The sequence below is a fragment of the Neolamprologus brichardi genome, chromosome 3, assembly GCF_056152115.1.
Source record: "Neolamprologus brichardi isolate AB-2024 chromosome 3, ASM5615211v1, whole genome shotgun sequence".
Classification (NCBI taxonomy): Eukaryota; Metazoa; Chordata; class Actinopteri; order Cichliformes; family Cichlidae; genus Neolamprologus; species Neolamprologus brichardi.
Window position 1 is genome coordinate 23134017 of NC_142106.1, and position 23819 is coordinate 23157835.

General features: G+C 38.3%; 1 protein-coding gene and 1 pseudogene across 2 annotated transcripts; both read right to left on the bottom strand.

Moving 5' to 3' along the window:
* Nucleotides 1-707: 707 nt before the first annotated feature.
* LOC148103938 (uncharacterized) lies at nucleotides 708-9363 on the bottom strand (annotated as a pseudogene). Its single transcript, XR_015718537.1, has 11 exons — nucleotides 9250-9363; nucleotides 8425-8528; nucleotides 8169-8309; nucleotides 7665-7807; nucleotides 6013-6154; nucleotides 5460-5603; nucleotides 4256-4308; nucleotides 4141-4173; nucleotides 3065-3141; nucleotides 926-1084; nucleotides 708-837 (listed from the first exon to the last, which is right to left on the bottom strand). The product of XR_015718537.1 is annotated as an uncharacterized LOC148103938 (transcript).
* A 2218-nt stretch (nucleotides 9364-11581) lies between these two features.
* Nucleotides 11582-23535, bottom strand: LOC148103939 (uncharacterized). Its single transcript, XM_087839231.1, has 11 exons — nucleotides 23416-23535; nucleotides 23142-23329; nucleotides 22800-22937; nucleotides 22504-22642; nucleotides 22124-22304; nucleotides 21767-21908; nucleotides 18588-18731; nucleotides 17520-17572; nucleotides 17375-17428; nucleotides 16334-16404; nucleotides 11582-11692 (listed from the first exon to the last, which is right to left on the bottom strand). Exons 1-11 carry the CDS (start codon nucleotides 23533-23535, stop codon nucleotides 11582-11584), a joined length of 1341 nt encoding a protein of 446 aa, XP_087695357.1.
* Between the last annotated feature and the right edge of the window lie 284 nt (nucleotides 23536-23819).

Consider the following 23819-nt stretch of genomic DNA (forward strand, 5'->3'; position numbering starts at 1 on the left):
CAACCTGCTAAAACAGTTGTGGAGCTAAACATTACTTACATTAGGATACAATTTAAGTTTTGTTCAAAGTAACCTGTCCTTGAACAACAAGAATCCATAGGAAATATGTGGTCTTAACAGAAACTTAATTACTTGCTGTTTTCCCTCTTGGTTTCAAGCAACTTAATTTGTCTTTGTCTGTTTAATCCTAAAAATGGGCACCAAAGTCTTTAACTTAACAATTTGAATTATATTTTTATTTTTTCTTTACTTGCTTTCATCTGGAGGAAAAAGGTTAAAATTGTCTTGAGTGCCACAAGAATACCTTAATTTAAGCAACATCATAGTTTTATGGTCTCTGCATTGTGTTATCCTGTTTTTATTCTAATATTACAGATTGATATTTTTTGTAGAATATGTCACTGTGGTTCAAGGGGACCTGTCCATGCTTGTGATTGGCCTGTGGTGCTGCATTGTACCTTTTATATTAATATGTTTGATGCATTGACCTTTTGAACTGATGACCACTTCTGTGTGACTGCTTATCAGTGTTAGTGTAAGTGAAGCCAGATAAGGAAAGGATATGCAGGTTGTGTTGAACTTGCTGTACAGTACGTGCCCCTGAACAGAAATGGTGTCATGGTCTGGCTGGCAGACCGTGGGGGGTGTAGGGAAGGAGGACCCAGGCGCGGTGCTCTGTGTGCGAACAGTGTATTTATTTACAGTGGTGTAAAACAGACAACAATAAATCCCCCGTGCGATCCCAACTCCCGTTCCGTGTCTTCTCCCTTATCCCGTGCTCTGTCTCCGTTTCCTGTGTACTGTCCGTGTGCTGCCTCCTGGTCGCCACAATTCCTCCTGAGGAAACGTGCATACAAAAGGCAGCCGTAAGTACAAAACCTAACGGCAGACTTGCACTAACCTTGCACATTAATCTAAGACTGACGGGAAGTCACTCAACGATCCAGCGTCGAGGAGCTCTCAGCCACAGTGTCTTGAAGCTCCCCTGACGAGGCTTGATCGGTGCCAGGTGGGTGTGGATTCCTGGGTGTGACCAGTCAGCTGGCAGGGCCACACCCATCAGGCCTGAAAGTTCCTGCCAGAACTGCACCCACACACACGCACACACCCATAAACACCTGACAGTACACAAACACAGAACACAGGACAGCAGAAACAACCATAATAATAATAACGACAACAGTAGTCCAGACTGCTCACGGACCTCGAATCCCCGGAACCGGGTCCGTGACAAATGGTTTTGTTGCCACTTAGCTTATTTAGCTATATATAGATCCAGAAACAGATTACACAGTGTAAATAACATTGATTTTGCTGGACTTATATTGTGTTTATTTATTGTGTGGAAGCATTTATCGTATTTTTTTATCATGTTGTCCTGCTGTTGCAATAGTTGTGGTTCCTGGGGTAGATTTTATATGATATATGTGCATTTTAGATTTTTATCCATGTACATTTGGCCTTTTTAGGAAACTGGTATGATTCGTTCACTTTTCATAAACATGATAAACTCTAGTATTTGGTTAAATAGTCATTAATACAGACTATGTAACGTGCTTGTGATTACAACATCAACCTTATATCACATGTTTTATACTAAGTTTCCAAACTACACACCTACAAATAAACCAGTGGTGACAAAATGCTAAAGCAACAAGAGTTGACTGGAAACTACCTGGCAGCAGACATTATTCTCAAGTGGTTTTCATTCCCAGGAGATTGTTATCTCTCTTTTTTTTTTTTTTGCTTTGATGATTATACAACTGACAGCTTATGTGGGTGTTTCATAACACCACAGAGAAAATCAACTTCCTCTTCATCTGATCACCTAAATGTTAGTAAACCCTTGTGGGTATGCCCTGTTGTTTAACCAGAAACGGTCGGGTGATTCTCTTTTTACGGCAACATTTTACCTTCATAACTTTTAAAAAATAAAAATTTATGTTTTATATTTTTTATAATAATTGTCAATGCTGACATGTTTAACTATATGAAATCCATTATGATCAAGCTCAGGGATAAAATAGTAATTAGCACACTGCTTATGAGGCGCAGACTGACGTCATCAGGCAGTCCGTATGACTGCAGTTTCTGTTTAATCTGAGAAGGAAGGAGCAGTGAGAAAACATCACCACACTCTCAGGTGTGGTTTTTCTTTGGAAAGTGAATTGAGAAACAATTCATCTACAAAACAGTTTTACTATTTTACACTGAGAAAATGTTTATTTTGTAATGTATATCTTGAGTGAACAATTCAGGTTTTCTTAATTCTTGAACACAAACAGGTGAAAGTCTAAAAGATGTAAAGCAAGATTTTCCGTCTGATTCTTTCACATTTAGATGCTACTTTATAGTTCTGCTAAATGTTTTATCTAAGAACAGTTATCAGTCCTAGATACATGCGCATATATAAAGCTGAAGAACAAAGCAAAGACATTTAATTTTTGGGATTAAGATCAATTAATTACTTGCATTCCTGAGGAGACCAATTAGTTTTCATTGTTGATTTTTATGCTCGATTAATTTCAGATTTCTCAGAGAAGTCGGAATTGAAAAATGTGAATCCCGATTGTTATTTGCTTAATGAATAGCAATATTAATTTTAAACACATTTTGTTTTCTTGGTTTTATGACTGGTGGTCTAATACAATTGTTAGTCACTGTATACATGAATACACCACATTTCCTAAACATTTGTGCTGCAGGAAGTCAGTTAGGACATGGCTCAGTTTAGCCATGCAATAATTCCACAAGTAATTCTGATGGTAATTATGTAATTATTACAGAGTTCACAGTCCTGCTCCTCTCCACAGAAATTTTAACAAATTTAAAAATACTGAATTTGATATTTCAACTCAGTGTTTGTGCTGCACGAATGCCAAAAAACAGCAAGTGAAGGCAAACAAAACAAAACAAACTTGGACAAAAGTTCAGACACACACTGTGATCTGAACTTTTTTTTCTGTAATCACTCACAAAAGCTGTTTCCATCGTAATGTCTACAACTGCAGGGGTGCAGTTCACTGGTACGCTTATTTGATTTCTGACTGGATATAAGTCTGACCTGATTTAGGAAGACATTCGTATTGATTTTAGATAAATCCATCGATGAGGAAAACTTCATTTTCAGCGCTGCAACATCTAGAAACACAAAGAATGTTAGAATGTCTCTAAACCAACAAGAATGTTTTTCTGACTTGATTTGTTTGAGTTATCTAATCATAACATGTCCTTTACAACTTTATGTTCATGTCATTAGAGATGGGTCATTTTTGTATTTTCAAACATAGTTTTGTAAAACTAACACAATTAGTTTTCTACAATATTTGTTTTTATTTATTTTCTGTCACTTTGTTTATCATTTCACAGTGTTTTTCCCATTAAGAGTCCTGAGAAATTAAGATAAATTTTGTAAGAGTCTTCTCAAGGTCACTTTTGCTCATTTGGCAGCAGGATAATAAACTCAGTCTAAGTCATCTTACTCCAGGGCTCAACGCTGAAATGCAGAACACTTTGCAGTCACAATCAAGTCTACTTTGTAGTTGTAATAAACAAAGTTCTTGACTACAATATGCACTTGAGGTCATTGACTTTCATGTTCAGAAGCCAAACTTCAGGATTAAATTTAACATTTTTAAACCTGGTACAAATAAACACTTTGGTCTACAGCCTCAATAATTAAAGGATATTGAGTGCTGCATGTTCTAGCCTATCCAAGACCTTTATGTTTGACTTGTGGTGAAATTCTAATATTTTATTGGTCTCTTACATATCAATACATACATACATATCAATAATTACCAGGTGTGTGCATGTAGCCTTTTAGCTAAGCTTGCTAGCTCTAGTGGATTATATGCCACTCTGCCCTCTAGTGGATGAAGCTGAAAATGACATTTCTGCAGTTAGTGGGTGGTTTGAAAGTGAGCAAATGTTTACCAAAGTTGAACTATGCAAAGAGCAATTATGCAGCGATTCCACTGGAATGAAGGGAAACTATCCACAAGTTCTGGGTTTTTGGTTTGACTCATCCTTAACACAAGTACGAGATTTTATTCTTCTGCTATTTTCTATTTATTCACTAAATCTATTAAATAAGACTAACTTTGAGTGTTAAACATCACTCCAGGCTTTTATACTCACACTCTGGTGTATTGGGTGATGGAGTTGGCGATGCTGTAAAAAGTCAAAACAGCGATTACTCATGAACTGCATCAGTTGTGTAGTTGTTAGTAGTGGATGTTAATGCACTGCTCACCTTTTCTAACGGTCACAATCACACATCGAAGCTCAGAGTGGTACTTGGCTGCACTGTGAAAATAAATCAGTACAATGGAGTCAATATTAAATTGTGTTTTAAATTTAAAAAATATATATTTTCAATGTTTTAGTGTTGTAACTTGTTTAAATGATCTTTTTTAATGTTTAGAGAGTTTAACCTGTAGATATTTAGTTTGCTAAAATTTGATTTATTTTGATTTTAAGTCAAACAACAAGAAAAATTAGTACCTTATGATTACCTTTTTAAAATTAGCATCAGTAACTTTACAAGTATAAGAAACACAAAAATATAATCCTTTGATGCAGTCACAACATCAAGTCTACAAACCATTGAACTTTAGTATCTTTGTTGGAAATGCTCTTCCGGTGAAGCAGGATTACAGCAGATAAAATGTGTCCTCAGTACACTTCAACCCTTAGCAGTCATGATCATGAGACACTAACAAAATAGTGTGCACCAAATAATGAATCAGCTATGAAAGGAAAGATGACGTGTATATGCCCTATTAAGGGGATATGTGTATGATGCTGTGGACTTGTTGTCTTACTGGTTTGCACAGACTGAATAATGAAATTTTTAACATTAAATGAGTTATAATTTGTCAAATTAACTGATATTCTGTTTAGTACTTAAAGGTTTAAATGTGGAAACTGACTTGGCCAGTCTTAGATCTTCCTGTTCTTGTCACTAATAAAAGCTTTGTTTTGCAGCTGGACCGTATATGATATCTGGACTCATTGTGTTGCTCTTCTTTCTCTTCTCTTTCTCCTTAATCTTTAACTTGCTGAGGCAGCTCTTGGTAAAAAAACAACAACAACGAAACATTGAATTTTGCAGTATTTATCTGTTTCTGCTCTACTTTCAAAACCAATCTTTTCACACCTATGCAGGTATGTGTCTGCTGTTATGGAGTTATTCCTCAAAGGTATTTGAAACACCTATGTGTTCTGTCTTCAGTGAATTTCAGTTTCTTGCTATGTCTGCTTTGCGACTGTTTTGATGCTACAATTATAATGTCAGGGTGTGAAAAGGTTTACAGGAATGCAGTTTGGACACATATCATGAGTGAACAAAAAAGGGCAACATATTCAGAAAATTACAGTTGTTCCATTTCACTTTTTTTTAATGAAAATTTCAATAATTTTTGTATAGGATCATATTTATGAAACAGGATACTGACCCTAAAACTGCCTGGACAACAAAACAAATGGGGTGGCTTTGTTCAGCTACTGAATCAGATGGTGTCCACGTCAGTGTGAACTGTCCTGGGCCTGTTTGATTTTGAGTTACTGTGTGCGGTGCGCTGAACAGCAGCTCAGAGATCCTTCAAGAAAAAAAACAAAAACAAGAAAAAAGTTAGTTTCCCAAAAGTTCCCCATCTTCAAACAGAAAAAAGTATTTACATGGTTCAGTTTTGGCTTAAAAGATGTTTATTTTTATTCTTGTTTCTCTTTAATTGTCTTAGCTTAACCTAGTGCTAGTACATCCTAATGTCATTATAAAACCAGTTGGGTTGCTGGCTTGTCAAACCTGTCTGTAGCAGCGCAGTTAGAAGTGTTAAAGTTACACAACTCAGAAGATAAGATTCATGATCTGATTAAATGAAAAATAGGTTTGATTTGTGCATTAAAGCTACATTTTAATTTGCAGAAACATTCAGTTCTGCAGGATATGTTAACCGTTGGTAATTTAACAAATAAAGCCTTTAATTATATATTTAGAGATCTACTTACGTGGAGTTAATTGTCTGTGCCTTGATGCTGATAGCCAGAGTCTGATTGACGTAGGTGTGGAGCTGGGTTCTGTGGGCTGGGGTTGGAGGCAGGAACATGGGTAGAAAGAGTCCCTCTGTGCACGATGGCACTGCAGGATCCACTGAAACAACACACAAAGCAGTGATGACAATAATAAAGACATTTTTTAAGAACAGAAACTCTAACTGGTCCACCAGGATTGTTTTTCTCATCTACAGGTAGCCAAGAGAAAGCTTTTTCCAAGTTAATAAGCAGCCAAGTTGTAAAGTAAAGACAAGTTGTTTAAATCTTGACAAATTCTGGGTTTCCTGCAGTAAGGATAAAGTAAACGTTAGCTTCATGGTGGCCAAAATCAAAAGGCCAAAATAACAGGGCCATTAAGCAGGAGCCAGGAGAAAATCATCACTGCTGTTTGTGGGGCTGAATGACAGAGTACAAGAGGACTGCAAGAAGACAAAAATAGGGCCATGAAGAAAAAATAGCACAAATATTTTCTACTTACTAAAAAGCAACATTTCACATAATTTACACTTATCTAAATTAACAAAAAGCAGGCTTTTTTTGTTTGTCTTTGCCAGATATATTGATCTGACATGATGAACAAGCATTGTTGTCTATGCCAACATGTCTCATCTTGATGCTCAATCATCCAGGTAAGTAAATCTCCAAAAGTTGATTCTGTTCATCTGGACATAGCGTTTCGTCACTCATCCAAGTGACTTCTTCAGTCTCAGCTGACTGCAGGTTTCTCCAAGCTTATAAACAGTACATCTTAACCTTGTTCGGGAACAGCACCATGCAGGACAGACGAGCTCTACAGAGGGTTGTGCGATCAGCTGAGCGCACCATCCGCTCCGAGCTCCCTGACCTGCACTCAATCTACAGCAGGCGGTGCTGGACCAAGGCCAGGAAGATCGTGAAGGACCTCAGCCATCCCAACAACAGACTGTTCTCTCTGTTGAGGTCAGGAAAGTGATTCCGCTCCCTGAAGACCAACACAGAGAGACTGAGGAGGAGCTTCTTCCCGCAGGCGATACGGTCTCTCAATCACACCACCACACAGCACTGACCCACACATATAGTTCTTACACACACTGAACATTCTGGACATTGTTTTCACTTCATCACTTAAATCACTTTAAGCATATTTGCACTGCACAAGACACTAACAAATGTGGATTGCACAACACTGGACATTATATTCTTCATTTCCAGTTAATACTTGTACAGCTGCTGTTATTGTGTATATATATTTATTTATATTTCTTCATACATTCTTATATATTTCTATACTGTGTATTGTGTATTTTGTTGTACAATTATTTCATTTCTAACTTTAATTTTTATATTTTATTTTATTCCTTCCTAGTTAAATTTACCCGTTTTAATTTTCATATGTATTTCCTATCTTATTCATAGCCTTTTCTTTTTTTCTTTGGGTCACGAGCAGTTGTCTAAGCATTTCACTGCATATCGTACTGTGTATGACTGTGTATGTGACAAATAAAATTTGAATTTGAATTTGCATAATGACTGAAACCAGCCCAGTGAGGAACAATGGGCTGGGAGGTTAGTTCCTTAATCTGACACTGGAGCCAACATGTCTCCAGTGACAAAAAAATAGCTGTTACTTACTGGTGAAAGGCTGAGGACAGACGGTGGTGTGCAGGGACTACACTCTGAGAGTGATGCATCTCCATTTCTGCATTTCACTATGTCTCCATCAGGATCAAACATCAACAGGCTCAAATTTCTTGGACAGTTTAATGGAACTCTGAAAGAAAGTTAAAAAACCAAACAAACTCATTTTCCATTATTTGCATTCATTTCTGTGAAATATCTGACACAATTTTTATATGTTCATTTTGATAGCTGCTCAGTACACCCACAGCCTGGATGCTGATCTGGGTTTATGGTTAAAGTTTCACAACTGCAAAAATTAACTTGAACCAAAGGTTAATTTTCACTTGTAGCATTCTCTATCTTTCTCCTTCTCTATGGTGAAACTTTCCATCTTAAAGCAAATTAGTCTGTGAAAAGCAATGAATTTACCAGATGTGACACATAAAATTGTATGAATGTATGTATGTTTGTATAATTACTAAAAAAGGAATGGAGGCACAAACAGGGCTGACCTGATAGCTGGTATGATAGTGGTCTGTGGTGATGTGTTGGCTTTGCCGATGTCAGAGCGGATCCTCAGTTCCACCAGAGCCTGAATTTTAAATGATACGATGCCATTTTTTATGCCAAAGATCCAGTTTAAGCCAGAGACCCTGCAATAGAAATGAATGACTTTTCAGTGGAGGTTTTTTAATGTTCATTCCCCCTCAGACAACAAAAAACATATTTATGCATTTGTAATTATGTACAGCGTATGTGTGCACTCACGGAATTGAAAATATAGAGTTGCTGGAAAAAAGCCGAGAGATAACTCATTCAGTTTGGCACCATTCTCCTCTACTCTCCTCGTCGACCTTGTCTAAAACAAGTGTCTGTGTTTACTTAAGCACCTTCAAAATTCACAAAGTAAATATACTTGTGTTACGGCTGTGGCCATAAGAACACTGTGTGGGCTGTTCTGTTCTGTGTCTCTTTACTGTGCTTCAGACTCTTTGCAGGTCCCTCCCCTAATGAATAGTAGTGAGCAGCTGATTGGACCGTGGAACACGTGACCGTGTTCAAAAAGCCGCTCTGACAGCTCCCGCCGGAGAGAGAGAGAGAGTGGAGCGAGCAAGTAGCTTGACAGCCGACGCGGTCCTGACCCTGGTTACCAACCTATACTTTTGCTGTATATTTGTGTGAGTGTGATCTGTGAGAGCCGCTCCTGCTGTGTTAACTTAGTGCTTAGGCACCCTTAGGCTGAAGCGGAAGGGGTGAGCCGCCTTTTTCTTTGGGAACAGTTTTCTCCTGTTTTCCGGGTTAGGGAGCGAGGGTTAGTATTGTCATTTGTTTGTTCTGTTTTCTTTCGTAGGGTTTAGTTAGTTTTCTCTGGTGGGACTTAGTTGGTTTTGTTTATTATTTTGGCCTGGGTTCACCCTGGAGCTATGCTTCATTACCTTCAATAAAATCACCTTTTTTTACTCACAACTGGTTTTGGATATTTGGCTTGTGAACCAGGGCGGGTATTTGTCTCTCTCTCCTCCAATCTTATGTGCGTCTCTACACGCCTAGACTAGGGGCGTAACAACTTGTCTTTTGAGAAAGTGTACTTACAGTGGAAGATCCTGTTGAAACATTGCCACGTGGATAGTAGTTCACCACTATATTGTAAAAATTAGCCTGAACACTGCAGACCAGCAGCATCAACACCAGCGCAGAGCGCAGCATGATAAATGTGAGAAAGTCTCTGCACAAAAGAAAGTCATAGTAGGCTGGGACATGTTGTAGTATGAGGAAATGTTTCATGGTTGTCTGTTTGACAGTAATTTGCAGTGAAGACAGGGCTAACCGGTTTGCCAGTAACAAGGAAATTAGATTCCTTTCCACATCGTACTGGAACTTTTTGATATTTTAATTACAAATACTTTGATAAACAAATCAATTCACAGTTCAATTTAGTTTTATTTATATGGACCCACAAGTCACCTCAAGGAAAAGGTAAAACCCTAACAATGGTGCAAACCTTACTCAGCCGCACTGCTAAATGGGACGCTCATCCAGAAGGTGATTGGCACAGCTGGTGACGGATCGATGAGCTGCCTCCCACACGGGAGCACTTCTGCGTGCAGAGGTCGCTCTGTGTCTAAAACATCCGGGAGAGCGAACGTAAGCACACAAGGGGAGGGGAAAAGAAGAGAGACTACCCAAAACACAACACACGGACAACAAACATATTTACAAAGAAACAAGCCCTGGGTCCCAAGACCGCTGCGGGAGGGGGAGAGAGAAAGAGCAAAAACAACAAAAACACATGTTGCCTAATACGGGATCAGCTGGTGAGGCACAGGGACCATGACAATATCTTCATTTCAGCTAATCCTTGATCCTGCTTCTCCATTAAGAAAAATTACAAGCACCCGTCAAATATCCCTTAAATGTGGTGCCTGGATGTGTTCCACTTACTACAATAGCCCCCCTGTGAAGGTGCAATTAACAGGAGGCCCACTTGTGATAACATTCTACATGCATACAACTGGTGACAACATGATTCTACTATTGCTATAGTGATATTGTTAAAATATGTGATCAATACATGGAATAAAGAAATCTGCCGTTACAGCAACCTGTAGCTTTTCGTCAGACTCTGTGAACGAGACACTCTCATAACACATCGAGTGACACGCAGCATCTGTATAAAGAAAGCCAATTCAGACTGTATTTCCTCAGGAGGCTGAGGTCTTTCAACATCTGCTGGACGCTCCTTTGATTGGGTTGATCCATTTACAAAGTGGGGAAAAGACGGGGAATCCACACACAAACGGGGGAAAGACACTTGCAGTCACACACGCTCCAAAGACCACACTCCGTCCACGCCTCACGCTCCTCTTCACACTCCACAAGAAACACAAAAGCTCGCTCCAATCCTCACACACTTGATCTATCAGGTAGCACAGGTGCAGGTCCACGGAAATCTATTCACAGAGATACAAAAGGTTACTATAGGAAGATCACCAGGGGCACACGACAATAAACTGAGCTGGGGTTAACACTGACGAGAGTCGGCAACAGTCCAGCAACGAGAAACACAGAGCTGCCATCTTATAAAGGGACTGGAACACTGTTTGGTGATGAGCCACAGGTTTGTGATTACGACCAAGTGCATGGGCCAAGGGCAAGAGCCCACAGGTGAGCTCCGCCCAGGCAGTGAGAGAAGGAGGGACAGAGCAGGAACAAAATCAAAACAAAAACGCATGTAGTCACACTGAGCCGACCGGGTAGACACATGACAGTCTTTTACTTTTAAAGTGAATGTTCTCTTTTCCTTTACTGTGAGCATTTAAGTCAAAGCAGTTTTCGTCTTTGAAGTATTTACTTTTGCTTGGATGCTGGAATTTCATAGCACAAAATATACAATCACATAATTGACCTGGTCAACTGACGATATCCAAAGATGTTTGTATTTTGTGTTTGAACAGAGGCAGTTCTGCAGGATGTGATAAACACTTAGTCCTTTTCCATTGTGCCATTTTAAAAGTTTCCTTTTAATTACCATTCATTTTAAAAATCATTCATATTAAATAACATTTATATCTTTATTTTCATATAACACATATCAAATCCAAACTGCAAATTACTTCAAACAGAAATCATAAATCTTAAAAAGCGTAATGAAAGTATATTGCACGCAGTGAAGAGAATAAAATAAAATTTAAACAATTATTAAAATAAATAACAAAAAATATTTGAACTATACGACTTGAATAAAATAAAATGAGGATAGTAAAAAATAACATAGTACAAATTACTTAATTTTAGATTATAGCAGTGAAAAGTCAGGCTAACATTTTGCTTTTAAAATCTACTCCTAAGTTATTTAAAGAACAGTGAAGACAAAACTTCATTCAGCAGATGAAATGAAAATGTTCCAGAAGTTGTCAGTAGATGTTCATGTTGTGCCAGTAGAGGGCGCTGCAGTTCCACCAATCTGTGGTTTGCTGCTTATGAGTCGTATGATCATGTCTTGGGGCAGTCCGTTGGATATCAGCACATTTTTGATCTACAGAGGGGGAAAAATGAAGAGAGATATTCTCACTGATTTTTATTCTACATGTGAGGGTTCTTTAGAAAGAAGCAGCAAAGGTTTTAAGAAACTGTGCTCACATAAACAGTTTTTATGATGAAGGGTGTGCCTGTGTGGTTTTGCATGTCTATCATGTGTGAACAGTTTAAGGTATGACCCCATACAGTCATTTCTCCCAGTGCGGTACTGTAGACCAGGGGCGTCAAATTCACTTTACATCACATTCACTTTCATCTAATGCGGGCCGGATCAGTGAAAATGTCGTGGTCCTGGGTCATGCGACCCAGTGTTTCTGAGTTTCATGTTGTTTTGTTATTTCATCTGTATTCCAGTTTATTTTCACTTATCTAGTTATTCGGCCATGCCTTGTTTGCAGTTTAGTTCATGGTTTATCAGGTTCTCCTTGTGTCATGTCTACGTCTCCATGTTTTACTTTGAAAGAGTCCATTATCTCCCTTGTTCATTGTATTTAGTTTCACTTCCCCTGCCGTGTCATTAGGTTCATGTGTGTCAGCTGTGGTCCCATGTGTGTCCACTTCCCCTAATCATCCCAGTAGGTATTTAGTCTGTATGTTTCAGTTCAGTCTTTGTCAGATCGTCTGTTATCGTCACCATAGTCAAGGTCATAGTGGTTTCATAAGTTTTCCTCTTTGTTTACACTGTGTTTCTTAGATTACTCAGTGTTCATAGTTTCTTCATGGTTATTTCACTGAGTTTCATATTCTTTCAGTTTACACAGTGTTCACAGTCTTTGTTGTTTTCTTAGTTTCGTGTTTTGCTACTGCTTACAGCCAAATAAAGGCTCGCCTTTTGTTAACTCCCACAAACTCCTCTCTGCGTCTGCTTCTGGGTCTTAAAAACAAACAGACCGGCGTACCCCGCTGTGACAGCAACTCTGTCAGTCTAAAAAGAAGTTAATTATTTTATTGATTTTTTTTGGATGATAAAAAAACAATGCAGTGATGACAAATAAAAAAATTGTTAGCATTTCTGGACTTAAATTGGAAGAAATGACAACTCAGTCATAGAGTGGCAGACCATGTAAATTTACAGAGCAGGGTTATCAGATGCTGAGGTGCATAGTGTTAAAGGCACTGCATTAACATCTGCACAAAAACTGTGTACCTGGAGCTTCATGTCATGGGTTTTCTTGGCAGATCAGCTCCTGTATTTTTAATGCGTTAGTGACCCAGTGTTTTTGTCCATGTAGTGTAATAAGGAGCCTGCCCTCATTCCCTTTATCATTATGTGTCAGTGGTCATAATGGGTGTGTTTTAACTCAGACCACCATCTTTTCTCTTTTTGATAGATAAACTAACACAGAAAGTAAAGCAAAGCTCAAAACACAAAGTTCCCAAACTTACATGGCCAACACTATTTTAATCTTTAAAGCAGGATCTTTTGTTCTCTATATGCAGTATACAACCTGTGTGCTGAATCAGCAGCTTTGTCAAAATGTCAGAATTTGGCACCCTGGGAATGAGAATGAGTTGGACAGTACAAGGATTTTAGAAATTAGAAGGACTGAATGGGCGCTGAAACAGATCCAAAGACTCGTTTACAATTCAGCCAGTAGCGTTTTTAGTGGGAAAAACGTTTAATCCAAGTAACTTTATCAGTCACTTGGATGAGTGAACAGGACAGGGAAGAACGCTGGTTTGCGCGGGGAGTTCAAGGAGGTCTTTTATATGAAAAGGGAAAACTCTGAAACGAGGAGATCTTACATCATCATGCAATCACAGGATCTTACAATGCTGTGATTGCAGCCATTCCCCAACTCTCTGCGAATGGTACTCATATCCATTGATCAATGACCATTAATCAGTGGTTGTTGATCAATGGTAACGACAATTTGCATATTAATGATCAAGGAACTGACTAGAGATGGCACGATACCACTTTTTAATGTCCGATACCGATTCCGATATCATAAATTTGGATATCTGCCGATACCAATATGAATCCGATATTTTGTAATCAATAAAACTTTTTTTAGAAATATCTTGCTGCATTTTGTAAAAGTTCATAATCAAGTTTTAAAAAACAAGAGACTGAAGCTATTCTGTCATACCTGTATGCAAAAAATACACTGCACCCAAAACATTTTATAGTTCAGCAATACTGATCAATCTAATAAATTTAAACCTACACCATCCCCCCCTATTCTGGTATTTTTCTGGTATTTTAAAGAGTACTTAGTGGAAATATTAAGCAACCTAACTAATAGGGTTGCCAACTCCCAGCAAAAATATTAGGGAACCACCCCCCGCCCTCCACCTCATGATGCTTAATTGACTTTAACTTTAATTTAATGCAAGTGTAAGACAAATGCACAGAAATCAATTATTTTTCTACAGAATTGCAGACTGCACAGATGGTACCTTCCCAAAGGAAAAAGTACTATAGCTTACTGAGGTGTATATATGACTTATTACTTACCATATACAATAATGGATTTCTATACATTTAATGAGATGACCACTTTTGTTGTAAGATTCAGATAATTATTTATTCAAAGTTTTTAAATGACATAACAAAGAAAAGTATTTCTTTGTGGCCCCCTCTCCCTGTTAGGACCCGCCCCTGCACAGTTACCAGCTGTCAGCTACTTAAAAAGGGTGTTATTTGTCTCTCGGAAACAGTTCATAACTTCCCTTCAACTCACCTGTTCAGCTCTGATGATTCAGTAAGGACATCTCCTGGTTTTATCTTCAGGTTTCACTCTCACTACATATCCAAACGGACATCATGACCAGCAGCTTTTACAGCTGTGGCTCCAGCAAACCTCAGCTGATTCTAGAAAGTAATATTAAATACATTCTAACAACAGCTGATCACGCTTAGACGTGCTGCTGTTGTTTATCCGCTGGTCTCCTCTTTCTAGCGCGAAGTGGGCGATAAACAAACAAGAAAGACGGACTTGCGGCAGAAAAGCCGATCAGGTGATCATTGATCAGTTTCATGTTTGAAGTAACAGGAGAGGGAGAGAATGAGAGAAGTAGATGCAACTGCGCAGCAAAGACAGAATAACTCCAGCTTTGTGTCCTATTTTTTTTTTTTATTCTAACTGAATTACGGGAAAAATTGCTTCCTTTTCACCTCAGTATGGAACTCCGATGGCCAGTCTAGCTGTGGCTCAATATCATTTGTTAAGCTTAATGTGGAAATACTATGCAAACATTCAGGGATGAACTTACACACTTGCTTTACTTCTCTGGGATTGTTTTCGCCGAGATGAAATGCCACGGTTAGGAAGCATGTAGCGAGGCTCCAAATGCTCCACCAGACCACTGACAGGTCTCGCAGACAACAGCCGCCGCTATCACGTGACACATACTGCGCCGATGCGCCGAGCTGGGTTACGCCAAGTAGCGCGTTTTGTGAGGTGATTTTGTGATACTTTGGATCGGATTACATTTTTTATTTCTCTCCGATATCCGATCCAGTAATTTAGGTCAGTATCGGACCGATACGTAATATCGGATCGGTCCATCTCTAGAACTGACCTCATAGCCCGTTGTTATCCAGTTGTGCTAATCATGCAAATGTATTGTTTATAAGGTTGGGGAAACCTGCAGTCAGCTGAGCCTGAAGAAATCACTTTGACGAGTAATGAAACATTTGTTCCACTGAAAACGTTACGTCCGGATAAACAGAATCAACCTTGAGATTTCCTTACCTGAGTGATTGAGCATGTTTCAAGACATATTAACCCTTTAAATTTTGAGCCATGAAATAACTGCAAGACATTTTAATTTTTTTGATAATGGAGTGTTTGCTGAATCTTTAGACAAAATATATAAAAATCTATCAATTTTTAATCTGCATATATACAAGTTTTAATTTGCATCATGTTTGCTAATGTGGTGGCAGATTTCTTTTCTCATATATTAATCACATATTTAATCATATTACATTAGTTATAGTAATATCACTTTCTCACTTTACTATAGTAAGAGCACTCCTGCCACTAGTTTACATGCATGTGGAAAGTTAACACAGTGAGGCCATTGTAATGGGAGACGTTAAACAGATAGTGAGGCTCATTCTGCTTATCAGGGATGTAAATCTTTAGGTGACGGCGAAGCAGAAAACAAGGTCATAATTCTCTCTGTGCAGGAGGAGGTATAGCCCCCCGTGAGAGGGGCCAACATGAAAGAGTTTGAGGAGTGTTCTTTGTCTGTGTCTCTGTAGATAAGATGTAAGGGCGGTGGCCACAATTCAGAGATGGTCCTGGTGTTTCACTGGGATGCTCTCTCCACATTGCAATGTGTTTATTAAACCCACTTCAAATCAAGCTCACTGGGTGTGTTGCAGGTTATTGTTAAATTTTCCACGACACTACATGCGCCATATTTTTGCAATTTAGTAACTAAAAATGTGTCACACAATTTATATCATTTTTTGAGGATAAAAAAAGTCAAGCTGATGATCTAGAAGTCTCAAAAACACATGTATCAAATACAATACCCTGGGCGTTAAATGGTTAAAGGGTAAATTTGAACAAACACATTTAAAGTCGAAAGGTTTAACGGTTTTTGATGCTTCCCTACAGTCCATATGGTGCAGCTGTTTGACTCTCTGATGGGATTTCTGAATAAATACAAATATACTTACCTGTGTAAGTAAGTCATTTCTATCAATTTTAGACAAGTCCACCAAAGAGGTAATCTTCAATTTGAGAACATCTAGAAACACAAAGACATTGTTATGTATGGCTGTGTATGCTGGGAAAAAAATCCACAAAATAAACTTACGAATAACAAACCAAAACTTGAACATGGAAACTAAGAAGTAAACATTGGAAACTAGAAACAGAAGCACTAGGAAACGAGGAGCATGAAACTAGCAACGATGGAAACAGAAACACAGAAACTTAGAGACATGGGACGACGCGATTGACTGGAGATGCACAAACAGAGGTCAAGGAGAAGAGACAAGAACTGTGTAACACAGGTCAGGCAACAAAACAATACCAAAGAACTAGAAATCACCAAAAACTAACTAAAAGAAAGAACATCAATAATAAAAACAAACACTGGGTCGCCAGACTCAGGACCATGACAGACATGTTGGAATCCAATAGAAATTACTGTACTCTATTCAGTTCTCAAAGATTTCAAGCAACGTCAAGTCTGTTGATGATTTTTTAATTCAGACCAAATTTTTTCTTTTTTGTGTTAGCAAAAAGAAATATGCACTGTGGATTTTGAGATGGTGGTGTAAAACTCATGTCAACCATGTTGTCCTACATGAAACATTAAGGAATCATGTGTTTGTCCACCAAGGATTAGTTAGCTTTACTTAATCATCTATTTACTTCCAGCTGGCATTTTGATCGCCATTGTATATTTCTTGCTTTGCTGAGTTTGTTCACTACTTCACACTGTTGATTGCAAAGGCAACCATTGGGTTTTGTGGCCTGGTGAAAATCACATTTTATCACCTGATGACTTTATTTTGGACTTTTGATTTTGTATGCAGTTAGTCAGTACTGCAAAATTCACTCAATATACCTCAAAAGTATTTTGCTGGTTTTACAAATTGAGAATTGAGAGTATTGTGTAGTGATATAAAATTGGCATAATAATATGAAGTGAGAGTGATATATCTTGTACTGAGATAGTGTAAACATCATGTCATTTCATTCATACTCACAAGATGGTTCACTGGGTGTAGTTGTTGTTTCAGGTGGTGTGGTTATTATTGGTCCTATAAACAGAATTAGATCTTATAACTCAGTTACACTGATCCAGTAAATTAGATTTAAAATGTGGCTGAAATGGTGACGGACTCTACTCACCTTTTACAACAGTCACAATGACACATCGAAGCTCTGAGTGATACTTGGTCCCACTGCAGAAATAAGTCAGTGCAATAGATCTGTTATTAAGAGTACAAAATTTTTCTTTATGTAGTTTCACATCATCTTTCCTTTTCAAGTATACCAGTATACCCCTCCAACACTCCTTAATGATCATGCTTACACCACCCAAAAACAAGTATAAGCAGAAAAGTTGACACAGACACACTTAACAGTAAAGAGAAATCTGAGAATAAAGAGAAATCTGATGATTTGATCTTTTAAATGTGATCAAAATACAATAAATATGACAAAAATCCGACTTGTAGTCTGTTTAGGAAATGATTATCAGAAGTGTGAGATGCTCGAGAATATACTCCGGTGTCCTGTTATATTTTAGATAGCAAGGAGCAGACGGCTGAGTTTATTAAATTTCACCGAAACAATCTGCAAATTTCATCTTGTCTTTGTTTTTAGTTAGCGCATACCTTAAACACTTAAAGCTGTAAGCTAATGATAGTTATATAAGAGCAGATGCATGCTGCCGCAATAAGCTGTACGTTTTACATCCATTGGATGCATGATCTGACTAGTTGACTAATCGTAAAAATAATCTGTGACTAGTCGACTATCAAAATAATCGTTTGTGGCAGCCCTACTCAGCACATCCATGTAAATGTTAGATAGAAAGTAATTTAGGTACAATGTGTTTGTATGACACATGTCTGTCTGTATGTGTGATAGGGTGAATGAGACTTGTACTAGAAAGTGCTTTGAGTGACTCAAAGCACTTTCAAAATTGAGTAGAAAGATTTTATATTCTTCTTGTTTCAGCTGCACCTTTTACTGGTCACTACAGCAGAAGATTTACATTCATCTCACTCTGTTTCTAACATCCTCATCTGTCACACCAACCAAATGTCCTCCTTCACTACATCAGTGAATCTTCTTAAGTCTTTTCTCTCTTCTTCTCTTTGGATTTCAAGTTTACTTTGAAACTTTTTCATTTCAGGAATTTCAACTGCTGCAACTTTCTACAGAGTCATTTACATGAAACATGAGACTGACCCAGAAACTGCCTGGACAGCAAAACAGATGGGGAGGCTTTCTCTGTCTTCGCTTTCAGATGGTGTCCATCTTAGGGTGAACTGTCCTGGTCCTGATGTACTGCTGATTAAATTGTACGGCCCGCTGTAGAGCAGCTCAGAGACCCTTCAACAAACAAAATCAAAAATTCATCAAATTGTGTGTGGTTTTTTTTTTGTTTTGTTTTTTTCAAAATCTCCACATCTGCAAAAAGAGCATATTTCTTTTGTTTCCCAACTAGAGCACAGATTTTATCTGGCCATGTTTTATTTCTCAAACCAACCAACCTTGGAAGCAGGGGTGCTTTTAGCCCAGGGGTGCTGAAGCACATCAAACATCAAACTGTCAAGAATAATGTTGGATCAGTGTTTCAATATTTATATCTTTTATTAGATGTTCATGTGGTTTGGTTATTTGCATTTTGGTTGAAAGTACACAGAGAGAGGACTTTTTCATTAGTGACCATAATAGTATATATTTTTCGTATTAATGTCATTTTTTCATTTCATTTAATACAATCTATTTGTGTATGATTGTCAGTCCAAAGAGGGAGAGAGGAAAGATGGGAACGTGAGGAGAAAGTACAAGGTCAGGAAGAAACCGGTAAGAAAACAGACAGGGATACCTGGTTGAGAAGGACCATGGGTCAAAGCAGACTCCAGCACCTGGCTGTAATGTCAGTTGAGAAAGAGGCGCTTGAGAGAGTTGACCACCAAAATGTGATCGACAGATTTGCCAACCTCAAGGTGAGGCGACATAGGTTAAAATTAGAGATGGACCGATCCGATATTACATATCGGTATCGGTCCGATACTGACCCAAATTACTGGATCGGATATCGGCGAGAAATAAAAAATGTAATCCGATCCATTAAATATCAAAAAAGCACCTCACAAAACTTGCTACATGGCGTAACTCGGCTCATAACCGTAGCACGTAGCAGCAGTATGCATCACGTGATAGAGCGGCTGTGTGTATTTGTAGCCTTGCTAGCAAACCAGCATTTCATCTCCGAGGAAGTTTTCCCAGAGAGAAGTAAAGCAAGTGTGTAAGTTCATCTCTGAATGTTTGTAAAGCATTCCCACGTTAAGCTTAACAACAGATATATGGAGCGACTGCCTCTTCTCTCTCTCTCCTGCTGCTACTTCAATCGTGAAACTGATTAATGATCAGCTGATCGGCTTTTCTGTCGCAAGTCTGTCTCTCTTCTTTGTTTTTGGCCCACTTTGCACCAGAAAGAGGAAACCAGCGGCTGAACAACAGCAGCACTATTAAGCTTGATAAGCTGTTGTTAGAATTTATTTAATATTACTTTCTAGACCAGGATTGTTTTCTACGTAGCTGACGGCTGTAACTGTGCAGGGGCGGATCTAGCAAAGTTTAGCCAGGGGGGCCGATAGGGCATGAACATGGAAAAGGGGGAACAAAGACATACTTTTCTTTCTTGTTCTCATTTAAAATGTCTAGCTTTTAATAAATAATTATCTGAATCTTACACCCAAAGTTTTAATCTGATGTAAAATACATAGAAGTCCATTACTGTATATAGTAACTGTTAAGTCTAATATACCCTAGTAAGCTAGTACTTTTTCCTTTGGGAAGGTACCATCTGTGCAGTCTGCAATTCTGTTGAAGAAAGATGTTGAATCTATTTAATTATTCTTGAAAAATAATTTATTTCTGTGCATTTTTCCCCCTGCATCAAATTAAATTTGATTACATCGATTAACCATCATGAGCTGGAGGGTGGGGGGTGGTTCCCTGTTTTTTTTTTTGCTGGGAGTTTGCAACCCTATTAGTTAGGTTGCTTGATATTTCTGCTAAGTACTCTTTAAAATACCAGAATAGGGAGGATGGAGCAGGTTTATGTTTATTAGATTGATCAGTGTTGCTGAACTATGAAATATTTTGGGCGCAGTGTATTTTTTACATACAGGTATAACAGAATAGCTTTAGTGTTGTTATTTATTTAAACTTGAGTATAAACTTATACAAAATGCAGCAAGATATTAAAAAAACGTTTTATTGATTAAAAAACACACTATATCGGATTCATATCGGTATCGGCAGATATCCAAATTTATGATATCGGTATCGGTATCGGACATAAAAAAGTGGTATCGTGCCATCTCTAGTTAAAATAAAAGAAAAAACCTGCAGAGCCATAGTAGTATCTGCAGTAAAGATCTTTTCATACATATTATACACTGTACCACAGGCAAAGTTGCCTCCATTTTTATAAAAAAAAATTATTAATATTTTGTACATTTGTATATTTCAAGGACTCTTCTGTTTTTGGAGTGTATTTTTATGTATCTGTATTATATTATACATACACATTAAAAGTGAATCTCTGTCCAAAAAATGCACTCAGTTTACTTTTTACTCACTGTGAGCATCATTCATTATTCTCCCCCAGTAATTAACGTTAGGATATGTATTTTTTTCACTCCGATCCATTCTTCTTTTGCAGCATTTAAATAACCTTTATCAGATTTGTAAGAATTTAAGCATTATAAGAATCTTATGATTTAATAAAGAAATTTGCAGACTTGCACAGAGATGGTAAGATTATGATGACTGATAAGGGAGACAAAGACAACAGACGACAAAGACAGGGGAGGAACAGGGGTTTAAATGCACCAAGGAGACAGTCAGAGAGAACCCAGGAGAACTGGAGACATTTAAGGAAGCAGGGACTGACAGAGACAGGGAAGAAGTCTCATCATGACGAGTAAAGTTTATCTTGCCTGGCTGGGCAGCTCTCTGGGTGCTCAGCACCCCCAAAGCTCTGATCCTAGAATCGCCCCTGCTTGGAAGTGTTTCATGTTGCCTAACTTTCAGTGTTTACTTTTGTATTACCTAATCTTTTTGCATTCATGTCCTTACATCTGTGAGGCATTGGCTGTTTCATTTACTGTGTCGTCTAACTTGACTTCTGACTGTAATCTTGTACATCAGCACTGGAGTTTTGTAATAATAAAGCTCATCTCACATATGTAACCTGATAACCTGAAACATATGTCAAATTTACATGTCACTCATTTCTCTTAGATTCATGACTTTGAGGCCTATATTTCATATCTACCCATAGGCTGCTCTGAATATAATATTTAAACTTTTACATATTCAGACACAGTCTTTAACTGTGTTTTACTTACATGGAGTTAAGTGCCTCTGCAGTGATGTTAATTTCCAGAGTCTGACTGACATTGTTGTAGAGCTGAGCTCCGTTGGCTGGTGTTGGAGGAAGAAACTTGGGCAGAAAGAGTCCTTCTGTGCAGGTTGGCACTGCAGGATCAACTGGAAGAATACAGAGAAGTTAAGGTGATTCTCACAGGATGCAAAGATGATCCAGAGTAAAATTTCTGCTGGACAGATTAATATTTGTTGGTCCAGAGAATCAGTCCTGATGACACTGGTGGTCAAACATCTCTGTACATCAGGCCGAGCAGTAAGTTCAGCAGCAGCAGGTCTTTAGTGCTTTCATTGTAAGATAATGAAACGTATATTGGTACCTTTCAAAGCAAACTGAATCGGTATTTTGCTGATGGCATCGTTGGTAGTTATTGTTGTTTGTGTCCCGTTGGTTTGAGTCAGAGTGATGGTCTGTCTGGGGAAGTCCTCCATCACCAGCTGTACTACATACGAACCTTCATTACTGCTGCTGGTGGGGCTGAATGACAGAGTACAAGAGGACTGCAAGAGGACAAAAATGGGCTTGAAATCAAAATAACCAAAATGTTTTCTGTTGCAGAAAAAACAACTTTTTTGGACAAACTTTCACTTTTGCAAAATAAATTGATCTGAACTGTAACTCAGTTAAAACCATTTAATCACTTTCTGTGCAAAAGGTTTGCCTCTCTCATCTGACATGAGAGTAACAATCATTGCTCACCGATGAGAGGCTGAGGACAGACGGTGGAGTGCAGGGGTTACACTCTGAGAGTGAGGAGTTTCCATATCTGCATTTAACTTCGTCTCCATCAGGGTCAAACATCAACAGGCTGAAATCTCTCTGACAGTTTGAAGGAACTCTGAGAGAGAAACAAAGATTGTAGCTCTATTTGCTGCATTCATTTCAATGTAAAGAGTAGTGATAAATGCTTAAAATTAACTTTAATATGAAAGGGATGAATGTAAAATATGAAATATATAAGAATACAAACATAGACACACATTAAGTGGGCTTACCTCACAGCTGGTAGGATGGTGGTCTGAGGTGATGTGTTGGCTTTGCCGGTGTCGGACCGATGCCTCAGTTCCACCCGAGTCACAGCTCTCCAGTATGTGATACCATTGATGTTTGATATCCAGGCATTACCATCCAACCTTCAGTGGAAATTGATCAGAAATTCAGTTTTTAAAGTCTGAACATAACATATATTAGTACATTATTAGTTTACCACGAGTCACTCATCAAAAAGACTGTTTAGTGAAGCTGCTGATGTTTTGGGGAAGTTGTTTTTGTCGCCCTTCAGTGACAATTTAAAAATTGTTGTAACAAATGACTTTTTCCTGTTGTTGTATACTCACCAAAGTTCAAACGGAGCGTTGCTGGGAACCTGTCGAGTCATGATTCCCTCTCTCTGACACCAGTCTCCACTGCTCTCCTGTTTTACCACATGTAGTGTGTAGGTTCCAGTCCCACAATCACCACTGAGGCAACTCCATATGTTATCAGATGTGCAGTCGTGGAAGTTCAACTTATACTGAACGGTCACCTGTAGAGTTACAGCCACAAAGTGTTTACCTAACATTTTCAAGTTTTCATGTCCGGAAAATTATTTTAGATAGAAAATGTACGTACTGTGACAGATCCATTTGCAAAAGTGTCCTTTGGGTAGTAGGTCATGACTGTGCCTAAAAAATGTGCAGCCTGAGTGCCGCAAACCATCAGCAGCACCAACGATGTCTCAGAGAGCAACATGATGAATGTGTGTGTCTCTGCACAAAGGCAGAAATCACTGAGAACACGAATACATGTACTTCCAAAGACAGCCTCACTTTCACTCTCTGTCCTTTTGTCTGATGTTTTTTGATTAGTTTATTTAGTTTGTAAACATGAAAATTACCTGGAATCAGCAAACACCTATTAGAAGATTACAATCAGATGGTGGTGGGTACTGAATGCAGTTGTCTAATCCAACACAAACATCAGACTATTTATAAAATCGTATTTTCAATGAAGTTGTTTTGAATTAATCAAAACTT